The sequence below is a fragment of the Thrips palmi genome, unplaced genomic scaffold (assembly GCF_012932325.1).
Source record: "Thrips palmi isolate BJ-2018 unplaced genomic scaffold, TpBJ-2018v1 HiC_scaffold_8, whole genome shotgun sequence".
Taxonomy (NCBI): Eukaryota; Metazoa; Arthropoda; class Insecta; order Thysanoptera; family Thripidae; genus Thrips; species Thrips palmi.
Genome location: NW_023144635.1, coordinates 8,772,358 through 8,800,236, shown reverse-complemented (window position 1 = coordinate 8,800,236; position 27,879 = coordinate 8,772,358). Strand labels below are relative to the sequence as shown.

Sequence of the window (27,879 nt, the reverse complement as noted above, 5' to 3'; positions counted from 1 at the left end):
CGGCCTGTGTTTGTGTGTGTGCCCTCCAAGCATATACACTGGCGCGGCCCACACACACTTTGTGGCCGAGTCCTTCCCTCGCTGCACACACGCACACATGTACACACTGTATTTCCCTCAGCCCCTGGCGGCCCACCAACGTTCTCCACGCGGCCCCTCTCCTGCCCCTGCCCCCGTCCCATATCACCGCCTCGCCCCTCCCATCCCTCGCCCCGCCTCGCCCCCTGTCAGCGCGACCTCGCCCTACTTCGCGTCGCCGGCCGCCCCGCCGTCCCGGCAGCCCGCGAGCCCGGCGCGGCCTGCAGCGAGTCAGCCAGCCGGGCCGACGGCCACCACGGCCAGTCGAGCGCAGGCCTCTCTGCCGGCTGCATCGGCCGGCCAAAGCGGCTCGCCGCCCCAGACCGCCCCGGCCTGGACATGTCTAAGGCAGCCTCAGGCACCGCCCTGGGAGGCAGGCTACCAGGGGTTTCAAAGACAGATGCGCCTGTCCACAAGGACCGCACGGCATCGACTGATGGGTATCACAAAACGATATCGGCTGCATATCGCATGGAAAACGAACTAGTCCCGCATCGTACAGTCACGTGACGTCGCGCTGGCCATATTATATTTACGGTGGGGCGCCACGGCGGACTGTTGGCCAATGCTCGAAACAGAAGCGATTCAGCGACGGTCGCGGTTGCGAGGCTTCGGCGCCGCTCAAGCCTCTCAGGGGGCCGTTCTGGTCGCACTGTGTTGTGCTGCTTGTGCCCCTTGTTCTGCTTGTGCTGGCTCCGGCCGGCGCCGCCAAGTCTGGCGCCAAGTGTTGCCATTGTGCGCCGGGCCCGGCCCGCCCGGCCCGCCTGTATCGAAACCTGTAATGTGTGGCCGGTGCGGCGTTAGCGTAGCCGCGTAGCCGTGGCGGGGCGTTGCGTGTTGACGGCCCGGCCCGGCTCGCCTTTTTATGTGGGCAAAACCATGTGGGCTCGCCGTCAACGAGTCGCTCTGTCTCTCTTGCCGCCGAACGGCCGAGCGGCGCGTGCGTCGGGGACGCTGAGGCCTTTCAGCGACTTGGAGCGCGCGGTGCGGACCAGACCGGGACCAGACCGCCGTCCGGGCGGGGAACGAGAAGACAAAGACAGACGAGGCGAGGAGCGGGAAGCGCGAGCACAGCGCGAGCGAGGCGGACGTAAAACACAAAACGCGCCAATTCGGATTCCGTTATTTATTAGCCGGCCGCCCGGGCCGTGGCGAGCCGCCCCGCCCCGCCAGTCGTCGAGCTGAAAATTATTGTAAAACGACGTGCCTCGGTATGGGCGGCGAGGCACCAGCCGGCGGGAACAAAAACACCACAAACAACAACAACAGCGTGCGAGTGTAGACGCCACCGCCATCAACCACAGCGCCAACAAGGAAAAGACCGCGACCGAAATGATGAGAGTTTTTATCGCCACGGCGACGCGCTGCGCGCTGCGCGCGACGCTGCCGCCGTGCACTACTGGCTGCCTGCCCCCTCCTCGGCCCCTCGCGTGCGGCGACGTCGCGTCCCTATCGCGAGAACGAGGAGGAGAAAGGAGAGAGAAATGGCGGGGCGAGGAGGGGGGCACATTGCACGCTAGGGTTGCAATGGCGAGGGGGGGGGGAGTTGTGTTACAAGTCTATGGATCCAGCGGGGCGCGGCGGCGCTGCACGCCGCGGCACATTACGCAATAGCCTTGACAGTGACCTGGTTGAGGTGCTCCGCGGCGCGCGGCGAGGCGCGGCGGGTTCTGCACGGAGCGGGGCCGCGGTGGCGGCGCGCGGCGGGGCCTCAGGTACGCGGTGGAGGGGGCGCGTATTCCTGGCCGCCGCGCCGCGCCGCCACACTGCGTGCGGTCTAATTCTGTGATAAGGCCGGCGTGACACCGAGCCTGCTGGCGCTGCGTCTCTCGCTCCGATTTGGGAGGTCGCACGGGTGCGAGAGAGACAGAGCGACGACGCGGTTGTGCGGGACCGGCCTGCTCGCCACGCGATCCGCTGCAGAGCGACTCCGAACTGCGCTCACTCTGTCTCGCTTGCACTCATGGGACGCTCCGCTTGGGTGCGAGAGAGACTGAGCGCCTGGAAGGCAGGCAGACCCGCAGCGCAGACGTGCATCGGCGTTGCCTACCCTCCAGGCGTTTTTCGTCGGTGCTGGCCGCGCTGGCCCGGTCGTCCCGGCTTTCTCCAGCCGCGTCCAGGCTCCAGCCAGGCTCCAGCCAGGCTCCAGCCAGGCTCCAGGCCCAGAGAAGCTTGTGTGATGCTCTTCTTTTTGGTCCCGGGCGGTGTTTACCCATCCTGATGACTCTCATTCATGCCGCTCGGGCCGGGCTGGCTTGGGCTGGCTCCACAGTCCGAGTGTTCGGACGGCCGTTAGCCAGCCCAGCCCGAAGCCCTTTGCCGGTCCCTGTCCAGGTCCCCGTCGAGGCCGGGGCGTGGCCGTGCAGGGCCGTGCAGGGCTTTTAGAAAGCGGTTACGGCGACCCTTTGAGCCCTGTGCGGTGCAGGCGGTGCAGGGCCTCTCGCTCCGGTACCCGTCCAAAAGTCCTCTATTGCGTTCCGCTCCGCTTGGCTTCGACTGTCCCCCTGCAGACTGATTGCGAGAGTCGCCTCCGTCGCTCTGTCCCTCTCGCACTCACGGCGCGTCGCGTATAGGCGCGAGAGAGACAGAGCGACTGTGCGAGCTGTTTTTGCCGTAGCTGCTTCTGCCAGGTTGTCAGCGCGTATTCTCGCGTATTTTTCCGGGAATCGGCCTTGAAGGGCCCCGCCCTGCCCAGCCCCGCCCCGCCCCGCCCCGCCCGCCTGCATCTGCTTATCGGCGGCCGCTGTGCCCGGCTGTGCCATTTATTCACGCGGTCGATAAGATAGTGTACTCCTGTACTCCTGTCCGCCTTGTGCACTGTATTCGGCCACTCGGCCATTCGGTCGTGCTGCTTTCAATCCGCCGCCTCGCCTCGGAATTTGGCGCGCAAACTTAGATTACTCCGTCGGCGCGTGTCGCCGCGGCTCGGCGGTCCCTCTCGCTCGCACCCGCATGGAACGCCACTCGCGAGTGCGGTAGAGAAAGAAGTTCGGGATCAGTCTGCACTGCAGAGCTGCCTGCCGGGCCCACTGTGTGTGCTCTGCCAAACTCGTTCCGGCCCGTCCCACTGGGGTCCCACCCGCACTGGCCGCACTGGCCGCACTCTGGCTGCGATGAGGCAAGGGCCCGCCGTGTCGCAAGCCAAGCCGCGGCCCGTGTTTCGCCACGCCACGCCACGCCGCGGAGATCACCGCCACGCAGGGCGACGATTCGCGCTGCGAGGAAATGCAGCAGTGCACCGCCGCCGCCATCGCCATGGCCAGCATGACGGCGAACGGAACTTCGCGCGTCGCAGCGGAAGCACTCCGAGTCGGCCTTTCCCGCACAACTTGCACAGTACACTACAGTACAGTGCTCGGTTCCCAGTCTGCCCGAGGGCTTGTTTCATTGCAAGGGCTCCCCGCGGTGGCGAGGGGGCGCTGGCGGATGGGGTGGGCTGGGTTGCGCAGCCACCCGGCCGGCGGCGCGGCGGGGCGGCGGCATTCCAGCCGGGTTGAGGGTGGCGCGGCTCGGCGGCTCGGCGGCGGCGGCTCCCTCTCCCCTCGAAACTTTCTCCCCGATAAAGAGGCACGCCAAGGTCGCGGCGCCGCGGATGTAATGCCCGTAGAGCCCTCTGGAAGCCCAGCCTGGCGTCGTCACGAGTCCTAGGAGCGCCTGGAGCCGGGGCCCCGGAGCGGCTCCGGAGCCGTTCCCTTTCGCCCCCCTCGGCCTGCCTGGTCTTGGCCGTGGCCCCGCCCCGCCCGGCGCCTCCATTAGGCTAATTGTTTCTGGAAACACGCGGCACGGCCAGGCACGGCGAGGCTAGGCGGCTAGGGCGGGCCTGGAGCCTGGGCCTGCCGGCGATTCTCGGCCTGGGGCGTTCCACGTCAAACATCATGGTCCAAAACGTACTTGCTCAGATCCGCCCCATTTTTATCTGGTAGTGTACCACCCAAGGACCACTCTCACAAATTTTTTTGAAAAAAAAATCAAAACTTTGGCCACAGTGATTTTTTGAAACTTCAAAAAAAAAAATTTTTTTTTTTTTTCAGTTTTTTAAAAATTGTGTATCTAGGCGCTCAAATGGGTTGAAAACAGTAAAGAGCAACATAAAATAGTGAAAAAAAAAATTGGGACCCCCAGCCTTTACCAGAAACAAAGTTTACGATAAAAAAAAACACGGTTTCTTGAATTCCCAAAATACGCCGTCTCACTTTTGGACCATATTGGCATCAAAGAACCCCTATGAGGTACTCTAACTGTCACCAAAAAATTAGGGACGGCAATCCATAAACACCAGAGATATTGTCAAAAAACTCTCAAAGTTATCGAAGGTTATCGAAGATTTTTCCCCCAAAATTGTCAAAATGGGACCTATATTGGTTCCGCTGAGGCACTGTGCATTGAAATACTATCCAATTGTCTGTCCTAACACCATGGAAGATGTGAGAGAGGTGAAGGTCAGCATTACAAGAGTTTTGGAAATACACAGCAATAAGTTTTTTAATAATAATAACCAAATGCAAAAAATAACCAAAAGCTCATTCATTGGTGGGGACTTCATCCGGATCATCTTCATTTTCTTCTTCTATGTCTCCAGCAGTTGCAAGGTCAACATCTATAACAAAAATATTAAGAGTGAGCTAAAGACATTAAAAGAAAGTAACATGAAAAATAAGACAGAAAAATATCCTTACTTTTGTACAATTTTAGTTCCTTATCTGCAAGAATTTTCTCTTGCTGTGACAGTGTATGAACTTTCTTGATTGTGGGTACCACATTGGTAAGCGCATCATTCCATGGAATAACTCCTTTGTCGGGCACCTGTTGGAATCGGTAGGATCTGGCCCTGCCAGCTGGGTGGAGGAAGGTGATGTCTAGAGTTTTACATTCTTCATTTTTTGAATCAATCTTTGCAAGCCACCATTTGTCAGAGTCACTTCTTGCAACTGTAACATATCCCAACAAAGTTTCCCAGGGAACTTTTTCTCTGGTACTTGGCTGGATGTCAAAGGTTTTCAAAGTTGCTGAATCGGACAATGAAAAGCGTTTAACCAATGCACTTGAAGTAGATTGTGGCAAAACTGCATGAATCAGGGATATTCCTGGCAGTGCTTGGGCCTGTTTGAAGCGGGTTTGTTGCTGTACAATAACACTTTCTACTTCCTTCTTTGGTTGAGAGTTCAGTAACAATAGTAGTCATTTTATCAGATGCCCACTTGTGCATTTCTTCAGCATTCCGAATCAGTTTACCTTGAAGGCTTGCCTTCGCTGCACATCTTTTCACTAACCCTCCAACACCATCACAAGCACCTTTGCCATGACAGCTGGCAAAATAGTGCCATTCAATTTTGACACCAAAATCTTCTGCATGATGAAGCATATTTTTCAGATTGAACTTATTCTTGTACTGGGACCGGGCACCATCAGAAAAGTAATGAATTTTTGTCAGTGTGATGCCCTGTTTGCTCAACTCTTCTTTTAAATGTTTTATAAATTTGGTCTGGTATGCATAGAAAGTAGCTGTGGAATGCTTTAAATGGTCAGATAGAGCAACATAACTGATAACTTTTGGGTCACCCTCTTCTGGTTTGTAATAAGCCACAAATGGGTGTAGAGTTACTTGCTCGTTGTTCCAGTGGTAGCCTTGAATTTCATTCTGCATGATACAAGAATAATTCTCAGCAAAGTCAGAAATAACGCACACCTCACCTGGCTTTAGATTGTTCTTCACTTTCTGAAAATGGTGAGATTGCCTCTTAGTGACCAGGTGGTGAGGAAGCAAGTCAGTGAGAGCTTTGACAAAAACTTCAAGAAACTCTTCCGCTGGTTTCACAAGGGTCTGTAGATAGAAGCGGCCCTCAACCTTCATCCAGCTGTTGTATGTTACAGTATCTATCAGAGCTTCATCCAAAAGGCGGCGTAGCTTTCTAAGAATAAAATCTTTCTTTGGGCAGTGATCACATTCCAGTAAATAGCAGCAGTCTTTCCAATCTTCCCCCTCTGGAACTTTACAAAGCATCTCTCGGAAACAATCCTTGAAGTCGGACAAAGTACCTACATGGGTAAACAAAAAAGAAAAAAAAATTATTGAAAGAAAATGTATGCAAATTAACATGTTTTATAAAGGGATAACATACCGTTTGACAATTTTTTGAGGCCAATTCCTTCTACCATGAGGTTAACATTTTCATGGTATATGCACACGCAAACACTATGGGTGCCAGCAGAGCCAGCCAAAACACAATGTTTGGGGCGAAGTTCAGCAAACTTTGAAAATGATACAGGATTACTTTCTCCATGCATTTTTAAGTACTCAGAATACAATGTAGACAAGTCATCTAATAAAAGTCTCTTCTGCACTTGTTGCTTGACATTGTCAATCTTAACAGTGACATAATCCTTACAGCCAGGCATCTGCTTGCTGGATATTTCATCTAATTCATAAAATTCTTTACTTTCAGCACTGTGTCCAGTGGAAGGGACTTTCCTAGTTTTGGGTTGGGGCTGACTAAAATCCCCTTTGACTTCACAAGATCTTTGGTTTTCCTTATAATAAAATTGGATGCTCCTAGTTCTCCAAACTCTGTTTCAATTTTCTGTACAGACCATGTCGGTGGCAAAACTGAAAGTAATACAACCCTCTCACTGCTCTTCTCGAGGAACCGAAATTTTTCTTTTAGCTGGTTTATCATAGAATTAAAATCATTCACAACTTCGACACAGTCTTCAACTGGAACTCTAGAAAGACTGGGGATTGATGATGGGGCACATTCCATCAATAAGTCTTTTATGAAATTTCTTATTTCATTTAACTTGTCTCTGCCATAATTTGCTTGAAATAGTAGTTTTTTCCTTTCAATAGGTGCGGCTCCCATGGCTGTTAATGCATTGTTCAGTATATCAAAGTTAGGAGGTACTTTAGAAAGCGCTGCACTAACACGAGCAGGTGGCATGTAACCTGCTGAATTAACAGAGCCTTCAGCAGGATCCGCACCTTGGCTACTAGTGGGGCTATCACTCTCTTGTTGACCAGCTCCCCCAGCAGGCTGCTGAATGGGACGGGGACGCAACTTTGGAAGACTGCCACCTGCCGCTCCCTGGAGAACATCTTGTTGAACAGGAGCAGATTGAGTTGGATTCACAACTTCATCCACTTCTGGTACAGAAGCACTTTGAGATGACTCTGGAGTAACATTTTCATCGTTCTCACTCACAACTTGCAAAATAAGTGTGTTGCACGATTTGCAGAGCTTCTTTCCTGGGATTAGGGTAAAAGTTCCTTTGGCCTTTCGATACAGGGAGAGACTAATTACAACAGTGCCTTGCACAGGCCCAGATAAATGTTTATTGGGTAAAGGGTTGCAGCATTTTGTATGTTTCTTCTCATAAAGTTTTAGCAAAACTATCTCATGGTTGGCACATACACTCTTGATTCTTTTGGATCCACTTCTAAGTTTCAGAAGCTTGACTTCTTCTGGGGTGAAATCAGCAATACGTTTCAAGTCATCTGCACACTCTCCTCCAAAGAATTCACCAATGGAACACATTTTAGCTCAGCACCTCTCTACAACTTGTTGATAGTAGAACCATAACCTGGCCAACACATAAACAACAAACAACAACAACAACAACAACAACATAAGCAGTATTACCAACCCAAATAATGTTGGTCAACTACAGTGCCATAGGGCGCCAACATTCAAAGCATAGTCAACCAAATAAGCAAAATTACAATGTTTGGCAATTATAATTGACAAAACTTATTGCTGTGTGTTTCCAAAACTCTTGTAATGCTGACCTTCACCTCTCTCACATCTTCCATGGTGTTAGGACAGACAATTGGATAGTATTTCAATGCACAGTGCCTCAGCGGAACCAATATAGGTCCCATTTTGACAATTTTGGGGGAAAAATCTTCGATAACCTTCGATAACTTTGAGAGTTTTTTGACAATATCTCTGGTGTTTATGGATTGCCGTCCCTAATTTTTTGGTGACAGTTAGAGTACCTCATAGGGGTTCTTTGATGCCAATATGGTCCAAAAGTGAGACGGCGTATTTTGGGAATTCAAGAAACCGTGTTTTTTTTTATCGTAAACTTTGTTTCTGGTAAAGGCTGGGGGTCCCAATTTTTTTTTTCACTATTTTATGTTGCTCTTTACTGTTTTCAACCCATTTGAGCGCCTAGATACACAATTTTTAAAAAACTGAAAAAAAAAAAAATTTTTTTTTTTTGAAGTTTCAAAAAATCACTGTGGCCAAAGTTTTGATTTTTTTTTCAAAAAAATTTGTGAGAGTGGTCCTTGGGTGGTACACTACCAGATAAAAAATTGGGGGCCGGATCTGAGCAAGTACGTTTTGGACCATGATGGTTTGACGTGGAACGCCCCGCCTGTCTCTCTCGCGCGCCCACGGCAACTTCATGAGTGCGAGAGAGAGAGAGAGCATGCAGCGGAATCGCTGGACAAACGCCGCAAGACCGGCACGTCCTCTTTCCGTCGCTGTGTTTGGGAGTGTCGCCTGGGACGTCATTTTCCCATTTCCAGCGCCGTCCCTTCGCCCCTTGGCTTCCTTGCTGCCTTGCCCGCCGCGTGCCTCACCGCGCCGCCTCGTCACGAAGGCGGCCAGGCCGGCCAGGCGATGCGCCGGATGCACCGCCGCCTCCCCCTCCCCGACGCCGCGCCACGCCGCCGCGCCGCGGGCCTAGAACAGGTACTACTCGCAGGCCGCGCGGGGTGGAAGGGAAGGAAGGTCAAGGACTCGCGGCCGCTCTCTCCAGCGGCGCGGCGGTGGTGATGTAAGGCGTGATGTAGGCTAGGCGGACTGGGGACTGGGTCGGCCGACCGGCTCCGCGGAGCAAGGCAAGGCGAGCCAAGGCGAGCCAAGACGAGCCCCGGGCTGCCCCTGGCTGCCGCGGGCCCTTCCAGCTCCAGCCCGGCCGGCCGGCCCGGCGACACGTGCCCGGCGGCAGTGTCGTCGCTCTGTCTCACTCGCACTCAAGGCGAGCCCCGGTGGGGTGCGACAGAGACAGACAGTCCGTCGTGCAGCCCTACTGCCGCGCGTGCTCGCGCAGGGACTCGGTGGAGCACGGCCCGCACGCAGTGCTGCCCGCTGCACCCGTCCCGGCCGTCCCGCGCGGCGACCGTAGCGGCCACAGCGGCGGTTAGGTAACGCTGAGCGTATGCAAAAGGCACGCACGGACGTGACAAACGGACTGTCCGGCCGCGTCCGGCCGTCATGCGCGCCGCCACACTGTCACGCTGTCACACGGCGGGCGTCCGGGATGGTCCGGGAGACCCCCCTGCAGGAGGCCCTTACGTAAAGCCCCTGGCGGGTGGGCAACACGTCCAACGGTGGACAGTTTGCAGTGTACTAGAGCGCTCAGGCATGGCAGTGGCCGTTTCAAGTACCCTGGGTTCAGGAGAAGCGCGTCGCGTCCGCCCCACTGGAGGCTCCAGCTCGGCGGGCTGGAGTGGCTGACAGCCGGGCTGACAGTGGAGGCGCGGCCGGCGCGGCTCCCGTCCCGGTTCGGGATCGCCGCGGTGCATCCGCTTCGATGAGTCCGGTGCTCGGTGCGGCAGTGTGGCAGTGCGGTGAGGCATCGGGAATCATCCAGGCCTCGCGGCCCGGCCTGGAGAGAGGGGGGCGGCACCGGAAGAAAGTAATCAAGATCAAGTGCAAAGTGCATCTGTATCTGATGGCCGCCGCACCGCCACACTCTCACCGCGCCACGTCTCGTTGCGCACGCCGGCCGCCGGCTCCAGTGGCTCCCCTCCCACACGGACTCCGGCCCCGACACTGCGGAGCCACTCGCCGTCAAGTCCGCCCCTCCACTGTGATTCGAGCAGCCAGCAGCGCAGCACTGGCGTTGGCGTCGTTTCCCCGGTCGTTATTCTGACGCCGCGTCGAGGTTCGAGGTTTGGGGTTCGGAGTTCGGCCCGGGGTTCGGGGAGATTCATCTCGGCGCGCTCATTGTGCCGTCCGTCAATTTGGAGGCCGTAATAGCAGTCCCGTGGAGAAAGGGGGAGGGGGCACCTCGCTTCACGCGTAATTGTAGACGACTTTTATCCTTGTTTGGGCCGCGGGCCCTCCGTCCCGTCCGCCCAGGGGCCCTTCCCTGCCCGTCGTCCCGGTCGGCGGCCTACGCGGCGGGGTACGCGGCGGGGCCCGCGGGACTCACGTAGGGCAGGGCCGGCAGGGGAGGGACGGGGTGGAGGGGGGCCGCGGGGCCCTGGCGCGGCTTTTGATTAGTTCCAAGCCTCCTCCTCCCCCCCCCCTTCCCCGTGGCCAGTTAGTTTGTTGTTGCGATGGTCCGCGTAATCAAACGCGTCCCCCGTTTGCGTCTACTTCTGCGCGTGTCCAAGTCGGACTAGAGCGTCATGTCCTGCGCGGCGAGCGAGCGGAGCCATCGGCGCAGTCGGTGCGGCGCGGTGCGGCGCGGTGCGCAGGCACGATTTAATGACCAGCAACTTTATCCCCCGCCCCCTCGCCGCGCTCCCCCACGGCGCGGCCCCGCAGCCCAGCAGTCCCAGCACGCTCGGGCGCGCCGTGCCGCCGTGCCGCCGCGCCGCCGCGTCACGGCCGTGACGTGGGAAGAACAAAAACTCATCGGGCGAGTCGTGGTGGAAAGGGGGAGTGAGGAGCCGGGAGCGGCGGCGGCGCATTTTTGTTCATTTTGGGTCCCCGGCTCCGCGCCGCTCCGAGCCGCTCCGAGCGGCCGGACTGTTTCGTCTATTTTGGCGCGTCTGCCACGGCTTCTGCTTCCTCCTCCTGCATGGCGTGATTCGCGCTCCTCGCTCCTCGCTCCGCGGCCCGAGCCAGCCGAGCCGAGCACGCCGCGGCGTCGTTCGTTCACCCGTTTCGTTTCCGCGAGAGGATCAAAACAAGCCGGTACTACGCGGTACGCGGCGGCGAGGTTCCTTGGCCGGCCGCCACGCGCAGGTAGGCGGCGCTGCGGAGCGCGGACAAGAGCGCGGAGCCAGGAGGAGCGGTCAGCAAGTCCGCACCACACCGCCGAAACGTGGCGCGCGGAACTTTGAACTAGAGTACTCTGAGATTGGTGGCGGAGCGCCGAGCCAACACAGCACAGCGCCGTGTCCATGGAGAGCCAGCACAACGAGGGGGCAGTGGGCGAGTCCGAACGCAGCGGTCGCCTTCTCGCTCACTCATGCGGCGCGCCGTGGGGTTGCGAGGGAGAGAGAGAGAGAGAGAGAGAGAGAGAGAGAGAGAGAGAGAGAGAGAGAGAGAGAGAGAGAGAGAGAGAGAGAGAGAGAGAGAGAGAGAGAGAGAGAGAGAGAGAGAGAGAGAGAGGGACAGCGTCGTCACGCCGTCCGGAATCTCTCTGGGCTCTTGGCTTGATGAGGCCTGTTCATCAAGGGCCACTCCGCCACTCCGATCGGCCGTTGCCGTCCACACCGTCAGGGCCCTGTGCTTGGCGGAGGCTTTGACAGGGTGCGCCCGGGTCAGCCCGGCATTGGCTAACGAACACGGGGCCGGCAGCGCCCAGGCAGCGCCCAGCCGCAAAGCCACGAAGCCTCAAGCCGGCAGCCTCCAAGGCAGCCGGCCGCGACCCGCCCGGCCACCTAGCGTCCTGCGTTGGGGACTCAAGGGCTGGAGACACGCTCAGCACTAGCAGTGGCACTGCCTGCCGAAATGGCAATGCGAGGCACACTACACAACCAAAATAGTTGCGTCTGCTTTTCTTCTCGAGCCCAATTGTGCCCCTTCCATTGAAAAGGCTCCGCCCGGCCGGCCGCTTCGTGCGTCGGCAAGTCGGCAACGCAGAATGTTGACTCACTCGCCGGGCCTAGACGAGGCGCGGCGGGGCGGGGTGGGGCGGGGCGCTCCTAGAAAGAGAGGGGGCAGAGCAGCGTGGCCTTGAGAAGTGACTGTGGTCCACGCGGCGCGGCGTTAGCGTGCGCTAGCGCTGTGGCTGTGCCGTGGCCGGGCGTAGCAGCACACCTGTCCGCGCCGAGCCGCACCGCGCCGTCGGTCCGAGCCGTCCGAACAGAGTGCGACGCTACAATGAACGGACTTTTATAGTGACTTGCCCTGTACTGTTTTCGGCTCTTTTTATTTTCCGGGGAGAGGGGCATGGACTTACGGGCGTCCGGCTCCACCACAACTAGTGACTCGGCGGGGAGCGCTGAGTGGCGAGTGGCTCGCAGCAGCAGGAAGTTGGTAGTGCTGGCTCGCTGGCTGGGGTAGGCCGAGGGATGGGGAATGGAGCGGAATGGAATGGACCGGGCGCCGTCAGGACCACGCCCCGCTGCCGCGCCCCTCGCGCCCCTCGCGCCCCTCGCGCCCCTCGGTGGTGGAGGAGAAGGCCATGTTCCTCGCAGTCTGCTGCGAGCCTCGCGGGGGCGGGTGCCCGGCTGGCTGCCTGCCTGGCTGGCTGCCTCCACCCTGGAAGGGATAGCCGGCGCTGCGGTGGCGCCGGGCTGGCCGCCGCACACCCCCGCCCCACGCCACTGGGGCCGCGTGGGGCCGCTGGGGCAGGGGGCGGGGGTTAATGCGGAAGCGGGAGTAGAATCGCAATCTCGCTGTCTTCGGAAGGCGGATCTTGAGGCCGGCGTGGGCCCAGGGCCGAGGCATGGCGACGTGGCGCGCCCTGGTCCTGAGGCCGCGCGGGACGTCGGGGTGGCCGTCGGGGTGGTCGTCAGGGCGAAGGGGGCGGAAGAGATGGCGGCCCAACCGCCCTTCTTTATTTGCTGCTCGTCTCCACTGCGGCGGGGTGGTGGTGGTGGCGGCGGCGGGGACGCTGACTGGGCACGCCCCCGAGGCCCCCGGGGCCCCCAAGGACGCGGGGTGGGGGTGGCGCCAAGGCCCGCCGCGTGCCGCCAAGGTCACGCGGCCCGGCGGCCCGCGGCCCGGGCGGGGCTGGTGGCCTACTGCTGGCGCCCCGCCCTCCCCAATTACCCACTTGATTCATGTTCCCGGCCGTTCCCTCGCCCCTTTTATTATTTCCCATTTTTATTTCCGTGCAATCTCTTGTTCCGGCGCCGTCGTCAGCGCGCTTTGTGTTTTGTGACCCGGACTGGACTGGGGATATGAACCATGTTCGGTGGTCCTCAAACCACGTCGTGGCCACTCGGGATCTAACGGACCCTTGAAAAGGAGAAGCGATGTGGTTCCTGGACCGCCCCGTTGGACGCGTTGGACGCCTCGACTAACGTGCCTGTCTTTGTGTGTTGCAGCGGTGCGGGCGGACCGGATGCGCGGCGGCAGGAACAAGTTCGGCCCCATGTACAAGCGGGACCGGGCGAGGAAGCTGCAGATGATGCGACAGCGGCAGATCGCGGTGCAGACCATCCGCGGCCACAGCGGCCACAGCGCGCACAGCGGCCACAGCAACCTCAGCCAGAGCGGCCAGAGCAGCCAGGGGCTGTCCGAGCTGCCCTACCCGAGCCAGTCGGCGGCGCAGTCCTTCGCGTCGCTGCACATCAAGCAGGAGATCCAGATCCCCCAAGTGTCGTCCCTCACCTCGTCGCCCGACTCGTCGCCCAGCCCCATCGCCGTGGCGCTGGGCCAGGCGTCGGCCTCGGCGTCCGGCGGCGTCTCGGGCCCTCCCGGCCTGCAGCTCGCCGCCCCCACCACCGCCCCCTCCTCCACCCCCGCCTCCACGGCCACCAACCTGGCGGCCAACTCGGACCACAAGTTGTGGGGCGGGAGCACGGGGGGCGGCACGGGCGGAGGCGGTGGCGGAGGCGGCGGCGGCGGCGGCACGCCCTCAAGAGACCTGCTGGACGGGCTTATGGGCTCCACGTCGCCGACCACCAGCAAGATGACGCCCATGATGAGGGACCTGGTGCAGTCGGTGGATGACCGGGAGTGGCAGAACTCACTGTTCGGGCTGCTGCAGAACCAGACGTACAACCAGTGCGAGGTGGACTTATTTGAACTCATGTGCAAAGTGTTGGACCAGAACCTCTTCTCGCAAGTAGACTGGGCGAGAAATTCGTGCTTCTTCAAGGACCTCAAGGTATGCACCACAGTGTTGTGTTCCTCCGAGTGCGCCAAGTTCTCCGAGTCAAGCTGTGCGAGTAACGTCAAGTGAAGTGGGGGCAGGGGGCTGCTGGGGGCTGCGGCTGCGGCCACGCCAAGCCGCGCGGCTTGGCTTCGCAGGGTTGCAAAATAAAGCGTCATCCCGTCAGAGTGACATGGCTCTCTTTTCCTTGTGTCTCTATTTTTTGTAGGGTACTTGCCAGGTAAGTGGTAAGTCCATGCGAACGAAGCGGGCGGCTGCGCGCGGAGCGGCGAGTCCGCATTGTACATACAAACCTGTCGCAACGCTGGTGGGGCGGGGCGGGGCGCAGTGGAGCGAAGCGCCTGCCGAACGCGGGGTGTGTACGCGCGCGTGGCAAGCGTGTTGCCTGCCTCCAGGCGTCAAAGGAGGATGGACTGTGGCAGGCGGTCCCGGAGGGCAGGCCTGGAGGCTCAGGACATTGTTCTGAGAAAACCACTACACTGGGCCACGCTCTGTCATTCTCGTGCGAGAGAGCCAGAGCGACGAAAGCGACTCTCGGAATCAGTGTGCTGGGCCCAGCTCGGCCAAGCTCCGCCCTACATTTGCATTTCCACCGGACAGTGGGCGGCTGCTCCTCGCCACGCCGCGTCGCGCTATCGATTCACTGTGGAACAGTGTGGGACACTCTGGGACACTGTGGGGCACTGTGGTCGTGTCCCCCGCGCCTCAGACGCGACGCGACACGGCCGGATTCGCGCCACGCTGCTCCGCTGCCTCGCTGCTCCGCGCGGGGAAGAGAGGCAAGGGAAGGAAACCGCGAGGGGAGGGGGACGGGGAACGCGGCCTAGGTCTAGGACGCCGCGGACGCCGCGGACGGAGAGCGAAAGTGCCCCCTCCCTCGCCATGGGGCCATGGGGCCCAGAGAACGCGTTGCGGCACGGTCCGCGGAGGGAGGGGAGGGGAGGGGGCAGCAGCGAATATTACTCGGCATTGCCTCACCGCCTCCTCCCCTCCTCCGCGACCTCCTTTCCACCTGCCCTGCCCGGCCTGCCCGGCCTGCCTCCGCGGTGTTGCCTTGGCGCGCCTTGCTTGCCTTGCCTGCCTCGCCGCGCGACCCGTTTTCCTCCTGAGTACTACGCGAGTCGTTGTTCCATTATTTGTCACTGCCTCGACTTTGTCGGCCTCGATTTTCCGATTACTCGATTGGGCGACGGTGCGGAGTCCAAGGCGCTCGGATTCCGGGCAGGGCTTTCCTCAAGGGCTCGGTCTGACGCGCGCTTCAAGATTGGCGCGGCTGGGACGGGCCTGGTTCACGCTCGACCTCTCTCACACTCATGGGGCATCACGGAAAGAGAGCGACGAATCAGACTGCTGGCCTGGCGCCGCCCCTCCCCCTCCCTCTAGGGTTGCCTGGGGCTTGCCTAGGCCGTTTTCTAGGGCGCAGGGCCGCGCAGGGCCGCGCCGGGCAGGCGAGGGCCGGGCCTGCGGGCTGTGCTGGCCGTCCCTGCGGGGGGGCGTGTGACCTTGGGGGCGGGGGGCGGTGTGGGTGGGGCCGAGGCGGGGGGTGGCACACTGTGGCACACGCAGGGCGGGGCGCCGGGGGCGGGGCGCTAGGGGGCGGTTGCCAAGGTCGCAGCGGGCCTCCCCCAATGCCCCTGCTCTGCCGCTCTGCCCGCCTTCCGCGCTGTGACGGTCGTTTCAACGAGAGCGAAAGTGCTGCCTCGCCTCGCCCCCACCCCCTGCGCGTCCAGCGAGGGGCCCTTGGGGTGGCCGCGGTGGGGTGGGTGCGATTCCGGTGGGGGAGGCGGACAAACAACGTGGCGCCATGGTGCTGCGCCACGCCTCGCTGCGCCACGCCGCGCCACGCCGCGCCACGCGCATCGCATCGGACGGCCCACGCCAGCGCCGCCAGCACCGCCAGGACCAAAGTGGGTCACGGCCGGGCGTAACATCGTAACACCGCGCAATGGAGGCGCGCTGCGCTACGCTGCGCTGCAGTCGGTTCGGCCCGGTTCGGCCCGAAAGCCTGCCAGGAGGGGGAGGGGCCAGCTTGGCCCGCGGGGAGAACGCCAGCGTCGCGCACGGCTACTCGAAATGTGCGCATTGGAGGGCACGGAGGGTCGAAAGAAATGTACTCATGTCCAATGCTATGTCACTTTGACAGGGATGACGTTATATGTATAGTTGCTAAGAGAAAAATTTGACTTAATTTTACTTTCCACGCGCTCCTTCTGCTTCTTAATGTGACATGGTGCAAGCAGGCAAGTTCATTTTGGAATTCTCTTATCGCAGGTGGACGATCAGATGAAGCTCCTCCAATACTCGTGGTCGGATATGCTGGTACTAGATCATCTACACCAACGGCTTCACAACCAGCTGCCAGATGAGACGACGCTCCCCAACGGACAAAAGTTCGACCTGCTGTGCCTAGGCCTGTTGGGTGTCGCATCCCTCGCCGACCAGTTCGGAGCGTTGGCCCATCAGTTCGCACTCCTCAAATTCGATGTCTCGGATTACATCTGTCTCAAGTTCCTGCTGCTGCTCAATCCTGGTACTGGACATGTCGACTCTTTCGTCTGCGTCTGTGTCTGCATCTGGGCAGTCTGAGCCCGACCCAATTTGTATTGGTGTTGCATGTGGTTCATGTCCTCTTGGATTCATTAGATACGCAGCATCATGGAAAATTAAAACAGCAATATTCCTTTTTTACATTCCAATTCATATGATTTCTTATTGTGTCGTAACAGATGTCAGGGGAATAATGAATCGAAAGCACGTGCAGGAAGGCCACAACCAGGTGAAAACTGCACTGCACGACTACACTTCCCTGAATTATCCACAAATCCAGGTCTGTATTGGTGACACTAGTTTTTCAAACTATGTGCTGCACATTTATATCATGTTAAAATTTAGGATTTACTCTGTAGATTTTGTTTGTGTTTGAGGGGAAAATAGCTATTGATTTTTAGTTAGACCTACTTTTTTTAGTCAGAAACTTTTGAGGTTCAAAATCTCTGCCATTGCTGACTAGATTTCATGGCGTTCCATGAATGATGCTTACCATACTTACACTGGTGAGATAAACTGCATTTTGAAACTTTTTTCAATTACTTTCTTCACTCATTTTCATTTATCTCTGGTCATCCATTTATCATATCATTCATTCTGCAAGAACAAGTATTAGATTTTAGAGACCCCCTCCTCTGCATCTTGACTCCTGCAAAAATAAATTAGTTTGACTAACAAATTCTTGTTGAGCTTTTAAAATTAGTGTGACCATAAATTTAGTCTGGAGTGCTCTTACAGTATTATACCCTATGTTGTCTCCTAGGAGACAAATACATTTCAATTCCTTTCCCAGCATAAACCATTAGTTTCTCCAATAACTCAGTCAGCTTTGGCATATTGCATTTTCACACAGCCAAAACAATAGTATTATTTCAGAAGAATATTGTTCACATTATTAGAACTGTTTGTGAGCTATTAAATATGCTGGACTATGGATAGTTTTATTATGCAATATTAATGAAGTTGAACATGTGTCTCAATTCATCAAAGTAAATTTCCAAGCATTTGACTGTATCCAAACCGAACTTATCTTAAGAGTGTGCATTATCCATAATTCTTTGTACTTCATAAAAATGTAGTATAATGACTTGAAAAACATGTCCAACTGTCTACACAAGTATTGAGATCGATTTCTGTGTACAGAATCCAATTTAACTTATGAGTGTTTACAGTTTGGTCTGTTCTGAAATGCTACAAATCTAATGTGATTGGGAGTAATTGCTTGTGCTTCTGTGGTATGTTGTGCTTGGCTGTGTTTGCAGGTTCGCACGTGTGTCCAGTCTCGCACTGAGACCCTGCGTACTGCTTACCTGCCGTTGCCGCTCTCCCTCTTGGGAGATATCGTTCTCCAGGGAGTGTCCATGCACATCATCTCCTCTATCATTTTTTTTAAACTTGGAATTTTTTCCCTTCCACACACAAATTTTCATTTCCTCTTCCCCTCTTCTAATTCATATTTAAGCACCTCATACCAGGAAAATATCCTATCTTTTTTAATTAGATGCAAAAGCCAGTATGTAGAGACAGACTTTTTGGTTTGATCCTTTTTTTTTCCTTTTGAAGGGCGGGTAAAATAGTACCTTACACTTCAGTGTCTGTATCTATTCTTCTATCTTTGATTCATTGAGCTCTTGTTGAGGTAAAGTTTCAAAATGAATATTTTAAGATGTGCAAGGTGCCTTGAATTTTTTTTTTTTCTCTTAAAAAATAATGCCGTCTTGGAAGATTCGCATAAACTGTGAGTATTGAATGTTAAAATAACATTTGGCTTCTTCGCTACAAAGATCTCTGCTGGAAAGGTTCTTGTTCTTACTTGGGTATGGTCTTTGACCATCTAGGAGCTGGTCAAAATGAAGCTGGTTCAGGCCGCAGAGCTTTTACATTTTGAATATGTACTCAATTGAAGGCATTGAGAAACTAGTGGCTTTTCCTTCCTTTTGTTTTACTTACCTAAGCCTCTATGGTAAAGAAACATTTTTGAGGCAACAAAAAAAAGTGTCATTTGATGAGCTCATGGTTAATTAATTTTTTCTCTAGGGTAGTGGATTGATTTTGTTTTATGTGTGTGTGCAGGATAAATTCAACAGACTGCTCATGCTCCTGCCCGATATTCATGAGATGGCTGCCCGAGGAGAAGATCACCTCTATCAAAAGCACTGTTCAGGAGGAGCACCTACTCAAACTCTATTGATGGAAATGCTGCATGCAAAGCGCAAGTAGCACCAAATGTTACCATTTGCCCACCCAGCGTGAGAAGAGAGTGCACTGCCATGGTAAGGCCTTGATGTGCACCAAAAATTGAGGTTGAACTTTTACCAGTCTCCCAATATCTTTCCTAATATTGTTTCTGGTTTGTTTTTGTCTTTTGTTTGATAGAGTCGTAGTGGCATGAGCTTGTGAGGGCTGGGCCCTCCAATCCTGCCACACTTCTCAACCCCAACACCAAGGAGAGAGGAGCATATTGACCGTGTCACCAACACCGAAGTCGACTACTTTCCACCCCGTCAAGAAGTGTCAAGAAGTCATCAATTTGAAGAAAAAAACCACCACACATTCAGGATGGTCTAGCAATATCTTGGGAATGTTTTTATTGTTTTATTTTTATAAATGAAGTGATCTCCGATCCATGGTGTATGGCATGTGCTGTCTTCGTGTAAACATCACGTATGCGTCCTTGAAACAGTTTTGGACGTTGCCAATGTACCTAACACAGTGCGGCTCCTGGCCCACGCATGTTTGTTACCTCTGTACAGCTTATCATAGTGCATAATATAAATAAATTAGTATATTATTCTATTTTGTAAAAAGATATCTATACATTATCCTTGCACTTACTGTGAAATATTGTAAAATTATTAAGGCATGTTTTCTGTTGTGTTTTTTTTTTCTTTTCTTCCCAAAGGAACAAGTTATTAAGCTATTTAAGAAAAGCTATGGATTATGTGCAATATGTTTAAAATAGATTGGTATGACGTCCTATTTGTTAAGTGGAGTTGACAACACAGAAAAATTTCTATTTATTGGTTTGTTTTTGTTGCTGAAGCTGTTATTACCTTCATTAGTCAGTTGGTTGTGTCCATGTCTTGTGAAATACCTCTGTAAAAATCATGTTGAAATTTAAGAAGAGTGACCAATATTTTTGTTGATAGAGGATTGAATACTGGTTTAAGTTACTCAATAATATATATTTGTTTTATTTTTTTATGAATATAAATCGAATACCTTCTAGATCCTGTAATTCTTTATATTGAGAGAACTAGTTGCCTTCAAAAAAGTACAAAACTGGAAAGAGATGGTAGGCGTTACTACCTCAGGACGGTTCACTTCTTCACTTCATGTTATTATTGTTAATTAATTTTGGCACATTTTGTGTTGTACCTACACATTCCGGCGACCGTCCCGCACACTTATGGTGTACAATTTGATGTACAGTCTGTACATACTGTATGCCCTGTGTGTACCTCACATTGTGTAATTTTAGGGGTGCTTGATGCTTGTTTACCAAACATTTTCAGGACACTCCTATTCATAATAGTTAATTTAATTTTTTAATATTGTCTTGTATGTAGCTGCATTTTTTGCTTTTCTCATGCTTCCTTTATAGTCTTCAAAATTCAGTCATTCAGAAATTTTATTTATTTTTTCTTTTTTACATTCCATTCTTTTGCTTGATTTTGGCTTTTTCTATCATTTCCCTCAAGAGTTGCTGCCGTGTGCCGGTGCGGGTGCGGGAATCTTCCTTGACTAATGTATCTGAAACATATATGAAGAGCTAACTTGTCTATTTTTGTTATTGTAGTTAACTTCTTATAGAACAAAATTGGGCATGGTGATGGAATTAAATACTAAAAGATGTATAGTTTTGTAGAGCAACACAAGAGTGTTGGAGCTACATTGTTTATCCCTGCAATGTACTATAGCGTAGAGGTGTTGTGTATACACATCACAAAAGGAGAGCAGGAGGGATCAAACTTTTGCTTGTGGTGTGCTTACATGTGTTACCAGCCGGTTGGGCGTTGTGATAGTCCCAGAACCCACACTGTACATATTGTATTCATTGTGTTTCTTCCACATTATGACCAGGACATGACTATGATGTGTTGATGCAGACTCAGCATCTCAGCTTGAGTGACTTGAAGTACAACTGATATTATTGGCTATATAAGTTTTTTCCTCACATATTGAGCACTGGTTAAGTCAAATCACCGTTATAACTTCCATAAACATTGCGCAATGGCTGATTTCTTGCAAATTTTTCCCCCTTTGTCCATAATTTGTGAGACGGCCTCTTTTATGGTTTACAGTAATGATGTCACTACTGCCACTTTTGAAAGTTTCTCTTTTGGAGTTTTTGGAGTGTTTTGACCTGATGGACCAGATTGGCCTTATGAGCATGGAGTTGAGGCTGTTGTATTTTTTTGTTGATTTTTTTTTTGTAGTATTTTTGAAATGTTGTGATGTGTGAAGTGGAGGATAGGTAGGGGTGCTACTCCTACTCTCAATGCTCAAGAATGTAGCTTAGCGGGAAAACTGAGATTTGTATTATTAGGTTTGAGTTTTGTACTGAGGGCATAGACCCTTGCGCACACAAGGAACCAGTACAAATGAGCGCTGTGAAGGACCCAGGAATGGATCACATGTTTTGCCTAAGAAGCTCCAACGAATTACGATTGTAGTTTTATGTAAAATTGATGAAACTAATTTTCTTTTTATTCACTTGTAGCTGTTCTTGTTTCAAAGAGGCTGTACTACTGTTACAATTTCGTTTTGAAGGCTATTTAATAATGTATAGAAAGCAAATGTGTGGATGTAGTTTTTATGTGGTGGCTGTAGTACTACTAGTCTCATGGCTGCTAGTACTACAGACTCTATGCTCTTAATGGTACTAAAGTTTACTTAAATTTCATTGTGTTCACTGCCAAACCCAAGTGTATGATTAGGCTGTTATATAGAGATGTAAAGTTCGAATGAACCGTTTGCCGGATTAACGACTCATTCATTATGTCTATTTTCCAGTGACTCTTAAAATAGCTTTGTATAAATCATAGAAGAAATATATTTGTTGTTGGCACTCAGAGCCACTATTTTGTAAAAAAAGATTATTGAAAAGCTAATGTTAGATTATGAAATTATAAAGAAAGGTGTATAAAATACTATTTTCCTCATTTATTGAAAATTATGAATGGATAATTTTGTCACGTAAAAGCGTATTTCAAGGCTATTTGTTATTTTGTTGTAATTCTCAGACATTTGACACAGTTAATACAAAGACCCAAGTAAAAATGTTCATTGTTCATTAGGAAAGCCTTCCAGCTCATTATTCATCCTCATTATTACGATCTGACTTGTGTTTTTCCCCTTTCTGCATCATTATTTGGGATTTTTTCCATTGGTAACAAAAGATTAGTAATGACATGAAGTGGCTTTCATGTTACGTTCTTATAAATACAACCACATCAAGTCACCCACACTCTGTGCTGTAATGTATATTGCTACATATGTACAAAAAAACGCATTATCCGTTGTAAGGATATCAACGTTCTAAATAAAAACATGTGTTGTTACATGTTGGATGTGATATACAAATCTTCTATCCTCAATATTTTTTTGTGCATCATGTCCCAAAGGACCACTACACATCACACAGGCTTGGCTTTGGGTTCAAGCAGAGGTTCTCATGCTTGCAGATGGAGCTGCCCATCCTCCACCAACCCAAATTAAATTTTTGACGCAAGAGAAATTGTTAAAACAACATGTTGAACAATGTACTTGACCACTCGCCAACTCAAAGCCGTATGGATGGTCTACCCTCACTCTTCCGGTTACCCCCTAGCTCCTGGATGAGAAAGAATAGAAAGGAAGAAAATTTAATGGGGAAAGCATAAACAGTTGATTGATTGGGAATTTCTTTATTTTGAATTTTTTATTCTAGTCTCATTGAATTTGAGGGTTTGTACAATTGTGATAAATAATGGAGCATAGTTTGTGACTCTTAGGTAACATACAACTGGTAAAGTCCTGGTGGTTGTCTTGAAATAAACTCCTTCAAAGTACTTACAACAACTGGCTAGGTCCTGGTCGTTGTCTTAAAATAAACTCCATACAAAATTATTCAAAATGTTTGTAGCAAACTTGGTAGATGAGATCTATTGAGAGATGATGAAAAGGAACAACCAAATGATGCCACATCATTCTAAAGTATAAATAAAACAGGAGAGGTAACGGAGTTGTCACATAGCACTGTTTTTGAAATATCTTTTCCACTAACATTGCTTCAGCATACGTACTAAAAACTAAGTAAAAGTCATAATAGCTGAAACCACTTCATGTCTCCTACAGGTAACTAACAAGGTAAATGTTCATAAGAGGGGGTACTTAAAAAAATGCACAAAGGGATTCACTGATAACAATTACCAAAAATAAATAAGTTCATTAGCAACAAACTCTACTCCACTCTGAAAAGATGTGTATAAAACTGTCAAACAAGGCGCGCCTTTAAGCAAGCAGAAAATCAACAAGAAAAGCAGGGGAGGAAGAGGAGGCATAAATAAAAAATTCAACAAATGATTTCAAACATGCGGTAGAGTTGAGGCAGTATGCATGTCATCATCAAAATGTTGTTTCAAACATTCATAATGCAGCGCAAGATACAGAAATAAGGCAATATGTGCCAAATTTAAATGCCAGCATCAAAAGATAGCACAAGAATAAATTGTCACAGCAACATTCATTTTACATATCTAAAGTAGTTATGTTTTTCTGTAGAATTAATAACATAAATGAAAAGAACTACTGTACCTTTAAAATTGCTTTCAGTTATTTATAATCCAGAAAATTTGAAGTTTCAGCCCATGACGCTTTGATGGGTCCAACTCTCAAAACAAAATTGTGACTAGAAAACATGCAAAGGAATAGACACTTGACGTCATCCAAATAACATGAGAAACTGACCCAACACTTCCCTACACTAAAGAGAGCTTAGGATCAAAAGGCACGAGTTTGAAACACCATTCTACAGGATCTTACAGTACATACAAAATATAAATTAAAAAATCTTACAGTTAACCACAAGTTGTTAATAAGTGAAATTGCACTTCCATGAAGTCATAAAAATAGAATTCTACACAAAAATAGCAAACACAGTTTATGACAACAGAAACCCTCTTAAGTTAAATGCCCACTACTAATAAAATCACCACACAACACCTACAACCTGAGAAGTATTAAGTTAAAACATACACCACGTTAAAAGTAAGAGGGCGCAGCGCCCCTGATTAGATTAACAATAAAAACAAACAGGTTTAAATCACAAGACTTAAGATACAAACCAATGCATATCAGCTTAAAATTATTATATACAGTTATCCTTTCATAAATTGATAAAAAAGAAAGGTTTTCAGCACCAAAATAGGTTTTTGAACGAAGTATGATGTAAGGTAGACATAGTGACAGAGGTTTTCTAGAGAAAGAAGAAACTGCCTGTAACATCCAGTTAAAAATCACATCTCAGCCTCTGGCTGGAGATGACAGATGAAGCCGACATGTTTGAGAATCTGGCATAGCTGAATTACGGCATGGTCGCCCATCTCTGGTGTACCCAATACATGGATTTCTTGGAGTACCAGACCTAGAAGGTGTTTGACTGTAAAAAGATAGAATTTTGAAAAATTTTCAAAATAATGAATTTTAGTACACATTGTGCAAACTAGGTTATCAAGTTCCTTACCTGAGAGAACTGCGGCTACTGACTGGTGTATCTGATCTTAGCACAGACGCGTTGTACATTCTTGGAGGATTTGAAAGCAATCTCTGAGCCTAAAATTATTCAAAAATTTAAGTTAAAGAAAAAATTACATTGTAGTTGTTTTTCAGACATGCATGTATTAACTTAAATATAGTTTCTCACCGAAATTCTTATTTCTTGTTCAACTGAGCCTTCATCCTCACTATTGTTCCCATCATCGACTTCATCCTTGGAAGCATTACGGACATTTGTCTGTTCACCTGCTGGGACCTGCCCACCAGAGAGGCTAAATAGTGACATTACTTTTCCAGTACTCTCAGATACTTTCCCTAAAAATTACAAATTATATTTTTAAAATCACACTGTCCATGCCATAAAACAGGCAAGGTCTTCATGAATACAACACATACGTTTAGAATAATTGTAGAAAATCCCAAGACTTGACCAGCAAGTCGATAGAAAATCAGGAGAACTTGCAATATTTGTACTTCCAGCCTCAGGAGTCACTGCTTGACCATTTACTGGTGCATTTACTCCAACACCGTTTGGAAGAGAGGGATGGTACATTACAGGAGTACGTCTTGAAATGTAACCTTCCAGAACAAACCACTCATGGAGTGAAGTAAGGAACCAATTTACTGGACAAACAAGAAGAGTCATATTAGTATTCACCTGCTATTACTTTGCAAAATACCTGCAATTCTTTCCAAGGTATGATCTAATAAATAATGGACTTAATTTTCTTACCTCCAGTAAACAAAATTAGTAAGAGGGTAATTCCTGGAAAATCAAGGGCTCCTTTGGCACCTTCTTGAGATGTCAAAGCAAGATTTAGAGGAACAATGAGAATCAGAGCACAACGAACAGCAGGTGGAGCTTGAATGAAAGAAGTTGCAATCATTCCCAGAACAAGATACAATCCATGGGCCAAGCACTGCTGAATCCATTCTAGCTGGTCTCCTACAATAACAATACAGAATTGGCAAGATTTTGGAACAGGTCCTGCATTAAAAGAAGATTGAAAATGACAGCTCTCATTTAAAATTACCTGATTCAGTGATAAACTTGATAATCCAACCAAGCCTCTCATCTATTTCAGAACGAGTTCTGTCAACTGTTTTCATCAAGTACTCAACAGAAGCATTTATTTTAGCTATGTTTTGGAGCATTTTTTCAAAGTCATCAGCCGCTTCAGCATGTTGGTCCAGAATTTTCTTTGTGCTGGCATCAACTTGATCCCAAATGTCAAATGCCTTCCGCTGTAGGTTTTCCAAATCAGCTAAAACTTGCAAATGATTTTTCTGATTTGCATTAGCTTGAGTAGAGAGCTGACTGCTCGCTTCATCTATAAATTAAGAAACACCATACATTACATATCCTGCGATTTTTCTACATGTCAGTCAAAATTAGCAGCTTTGTTGATTGAAATTTAATTAGTGTTAAACTGACCTAGCTTGGATTTCACCTCTTTTGTCATGAGAGACAATTCTCTATGGCCAGCAGCAATTAGTGCTTTTTCTTTTGTCAACTCTCGAAGGTTTAGAGCAACAAAATCATGAACACTCTGCTGAGAAGTTTTAAGTTTTTCTTGCTCTGCAAGCAATGTTTGATGGCCCTTGGACACTGATTCTAATGTACCAGAAGTGAGAGTTTCAAGTTTGGTTTGACCATCCTGAAAAACAAAACATAACTTGAGAGGAAAGACAGAAAACAACAGCAATTATACAATAGCATAATAGCAATACAAAAACTTACTCTTAACAAATCCATTGTGTGAAGCTGCTCATTTGCAGTCCTCATAAGCCTGTTTACTGTCATTTCTGAGAGGGCTCGAAACTGTTGATGTCTGGCTGCATAACAGACTGCCCGGGCACGATTATTCATCAAGTGATATGTATTCCACATATCTGAGTCCATCTTATTTGTACAGTCACGCAATGACTGAAGAGATACAAAGCAACTTAGTTAATGAGATGATGAGACAAAAAGATGTAAGATATATTTACGATGCAAGAGCTTTACCATTTTCTCAGTACATGGGAACTGTTGCCTTCCTTCAACAGCTGACTGACAATTTAATAGGTTAACACTTAGTTTGGCAAGTTCCTCTTCAGATATAGAGGCGCATGATGACTGAATTTTCATAACAACCTAACCCAAAAGAAAATGATGCAAATTTAATTCACTTACTTTATCAAATACAACACTTTAGGAACAATAAGGTACCTTGTGTTGGCAAGTGTCAAGCGCCGATGTTTTGAGGCCAACCAACTTTTCTGCTTCTCTCAAAAATTTATCTTCTGGTGTAGCTTCCTCAAATGGGACTTTCAGAAGTGGAACACCATCCTGAACAGCTACTTCCTTTTCATTAGGGTTTGACCAGCTGCTGATACCCATCCATTCTAGGAGTGAAGAACCAACAACAGGCCGACAGGAGCACAGAGCAACAAGTACCAGCAGCGAAAAGGTGCTCATGTGAAACTCTTGAGACGGCATAGTTCTGAAACATACATTCACAAAAGTTGTTAGAGGGGCGGATAAGTGTCTTCAACCATTAGACAACTTTCAAACCATGTTACGGCACAACGAAAATTCTAAGAATATAACCACAACAGACAGTTATGAGCCTTCGAACGATCTCACTAGGATCCCGATTCCTGGTAAAACGTCAGAACTGACGATGAAAAATCTGACTTTGACCAGTCAAAATAAGCTCTCATCCTGGTTCAATTATGGAACAACCAAGACTAAAAGAAACAGAAGTAGGTAACAACGGTTTAAAGACAAGAAGGATTGAATAAGTGGCCAGATAATTCACATGAAAAAGAGTGTCATGTGAAGGTGCATCAAAGTATTAAAGCAAATATAAATGATTTTCTGCAAAAAGATTTAATGAATTCAACAAATAGCTAGAAGTTTGATACAAGGAACCATAAGGGCAAAGGTGTGTAACCAAGGTATGTCTCGCTTCTATCGCGGTCAAACGGATTTCCTAGCAGGAAGAGTAAGAGATTTATTCTAACTAACACAATTCGATAGCACTTTGCAGTATGTTCATAAGCGATGACTACACACAAGTTAAGAGCCTTAGGAGCAACCGTTCTGTTCAAAACATGTTTAGACTCGCTCGCTACTGTTTTTGTTTTTGTTCGCAACCGAGTCTTGTTCTTGTTGTTTTTGGCGTGAGAAGTCTGGTAGAGATGACCCGATATTGTAGCATAGTTGATTTCGCTACGCAAGTACTGTCAACCTTTTATCACTCATTCGTATGCTGATAAATCACTTCATTTTCCTGTTAAACCCTCGTCGATTGCTTAAAAGTCAAGAAAGCGTAAGAAGAAAACGCCAAGAAAATTGGATTTTCAACATAATATTTTCATACTTTACTGGAGGCATGCTCAAAGCAAAGCTGCCAACTTCCTCACTTCGCAAGTTTTCCGAGGTATAATTCTTGCCAAGTAGGCAGCATTTTCTCGATCTGCCGTGATCACAGTGTAATCTGCATGTAATCATACAGAATGATTACGTGCATCATTATACAG

General features: G+C 50.3%; 2 protein-coding genes across 5 annotated transcripts in view; one reads left to right on the top strand and one right to left on the bottom strand.

Annotated features, from left to right (window-relative positions):
* The window catches only part of LOC117653872 (nuclear hormone receptor FTZ-F1), a 96,666-nt gene extending 74,482 nt beyond the window's left edge, over positions 1 to 22,184 (top strand). For both annotated transcript variants that reach the window (XM_034399853.1, XM_034399854.1), the window contains 5 exons: positions 13,256 to 14,040; positions 16,318 to 16,576; positions 16,773 to 16,873; positions 18,667 to 18,866; positions 18,970 to 22,184. In XM_034399853.1, coding sequence (XP_034255744.1) covers positions 13,256 to 14,040; positions 16,318 to 16,576; positions 16,773 to 16,873; positions 18,667 to 18,813 — 1,292 coding nt within the window. In that variant the 3' untranslated portion in view covers positions 18,814 to 18,866; positions 18,970 to 22,184. The remainder of the gene's footprint in view (positions 1 to 13,255; positions 14,041 to 16,317; positions 16,577 to 16,772; positions 16,874 to 18,666; positions 18,867 to 18,969) is intronic.
* A 302-nt stretch (positions 22,185 to 22,486) lies between these two features.
* Positions 22,487 to 27,732, bottom strand: LOC117653871 (protein brambleberry-like). 3 transcript variants are annotated; one of them, XM_034399850.1, is made up of 11 exons: positions 27,588 to 27,732; positions 26,564 to 26,837; positions 26,360 to 26,488; positions 26,093 to 26,278; positions 25,787 to 26,009; positions 25,386 to 25,682; positions 25,085 to 25,297; positions 24,748 to 24,975; positions 24,500 to 24,666; positions 24,320 to 24,408; positions 22,487 to 24,235 (listed from the first exon to the last, which is right to left on the bottom strand). In XM_034399850.1, exons 1-11 carry the CDS (start codon positions 27,599 to 27,601, stop codon positions 24,100 to 24,102), a joined length of 1,956 nt encoding a protein of 651 aa, XP_034255741.1. In that variant the 5' UTR covers positions 27,602 to 27,732; the 3' UTR covers positions 22,487 to 24,099. The 3 variants fall into 3 exon arrangements, with proteins under 3 accessions (XP_034255741.1, XP_034255742.1, XP_034255743.1); XM_034399851.1 differs by lacking the exon at positions 27,588 to 27,732 and adding an exon at positions 27,365 to 27,580; XM_034399852.1 differs by lacking the exon at positions 27,588 to 27,732 and adding an exon at positions 27,413 to 27,580.
* Between the last annotated feature and the right edge of the window lie 147 nt (positions 27,733 to 27,879).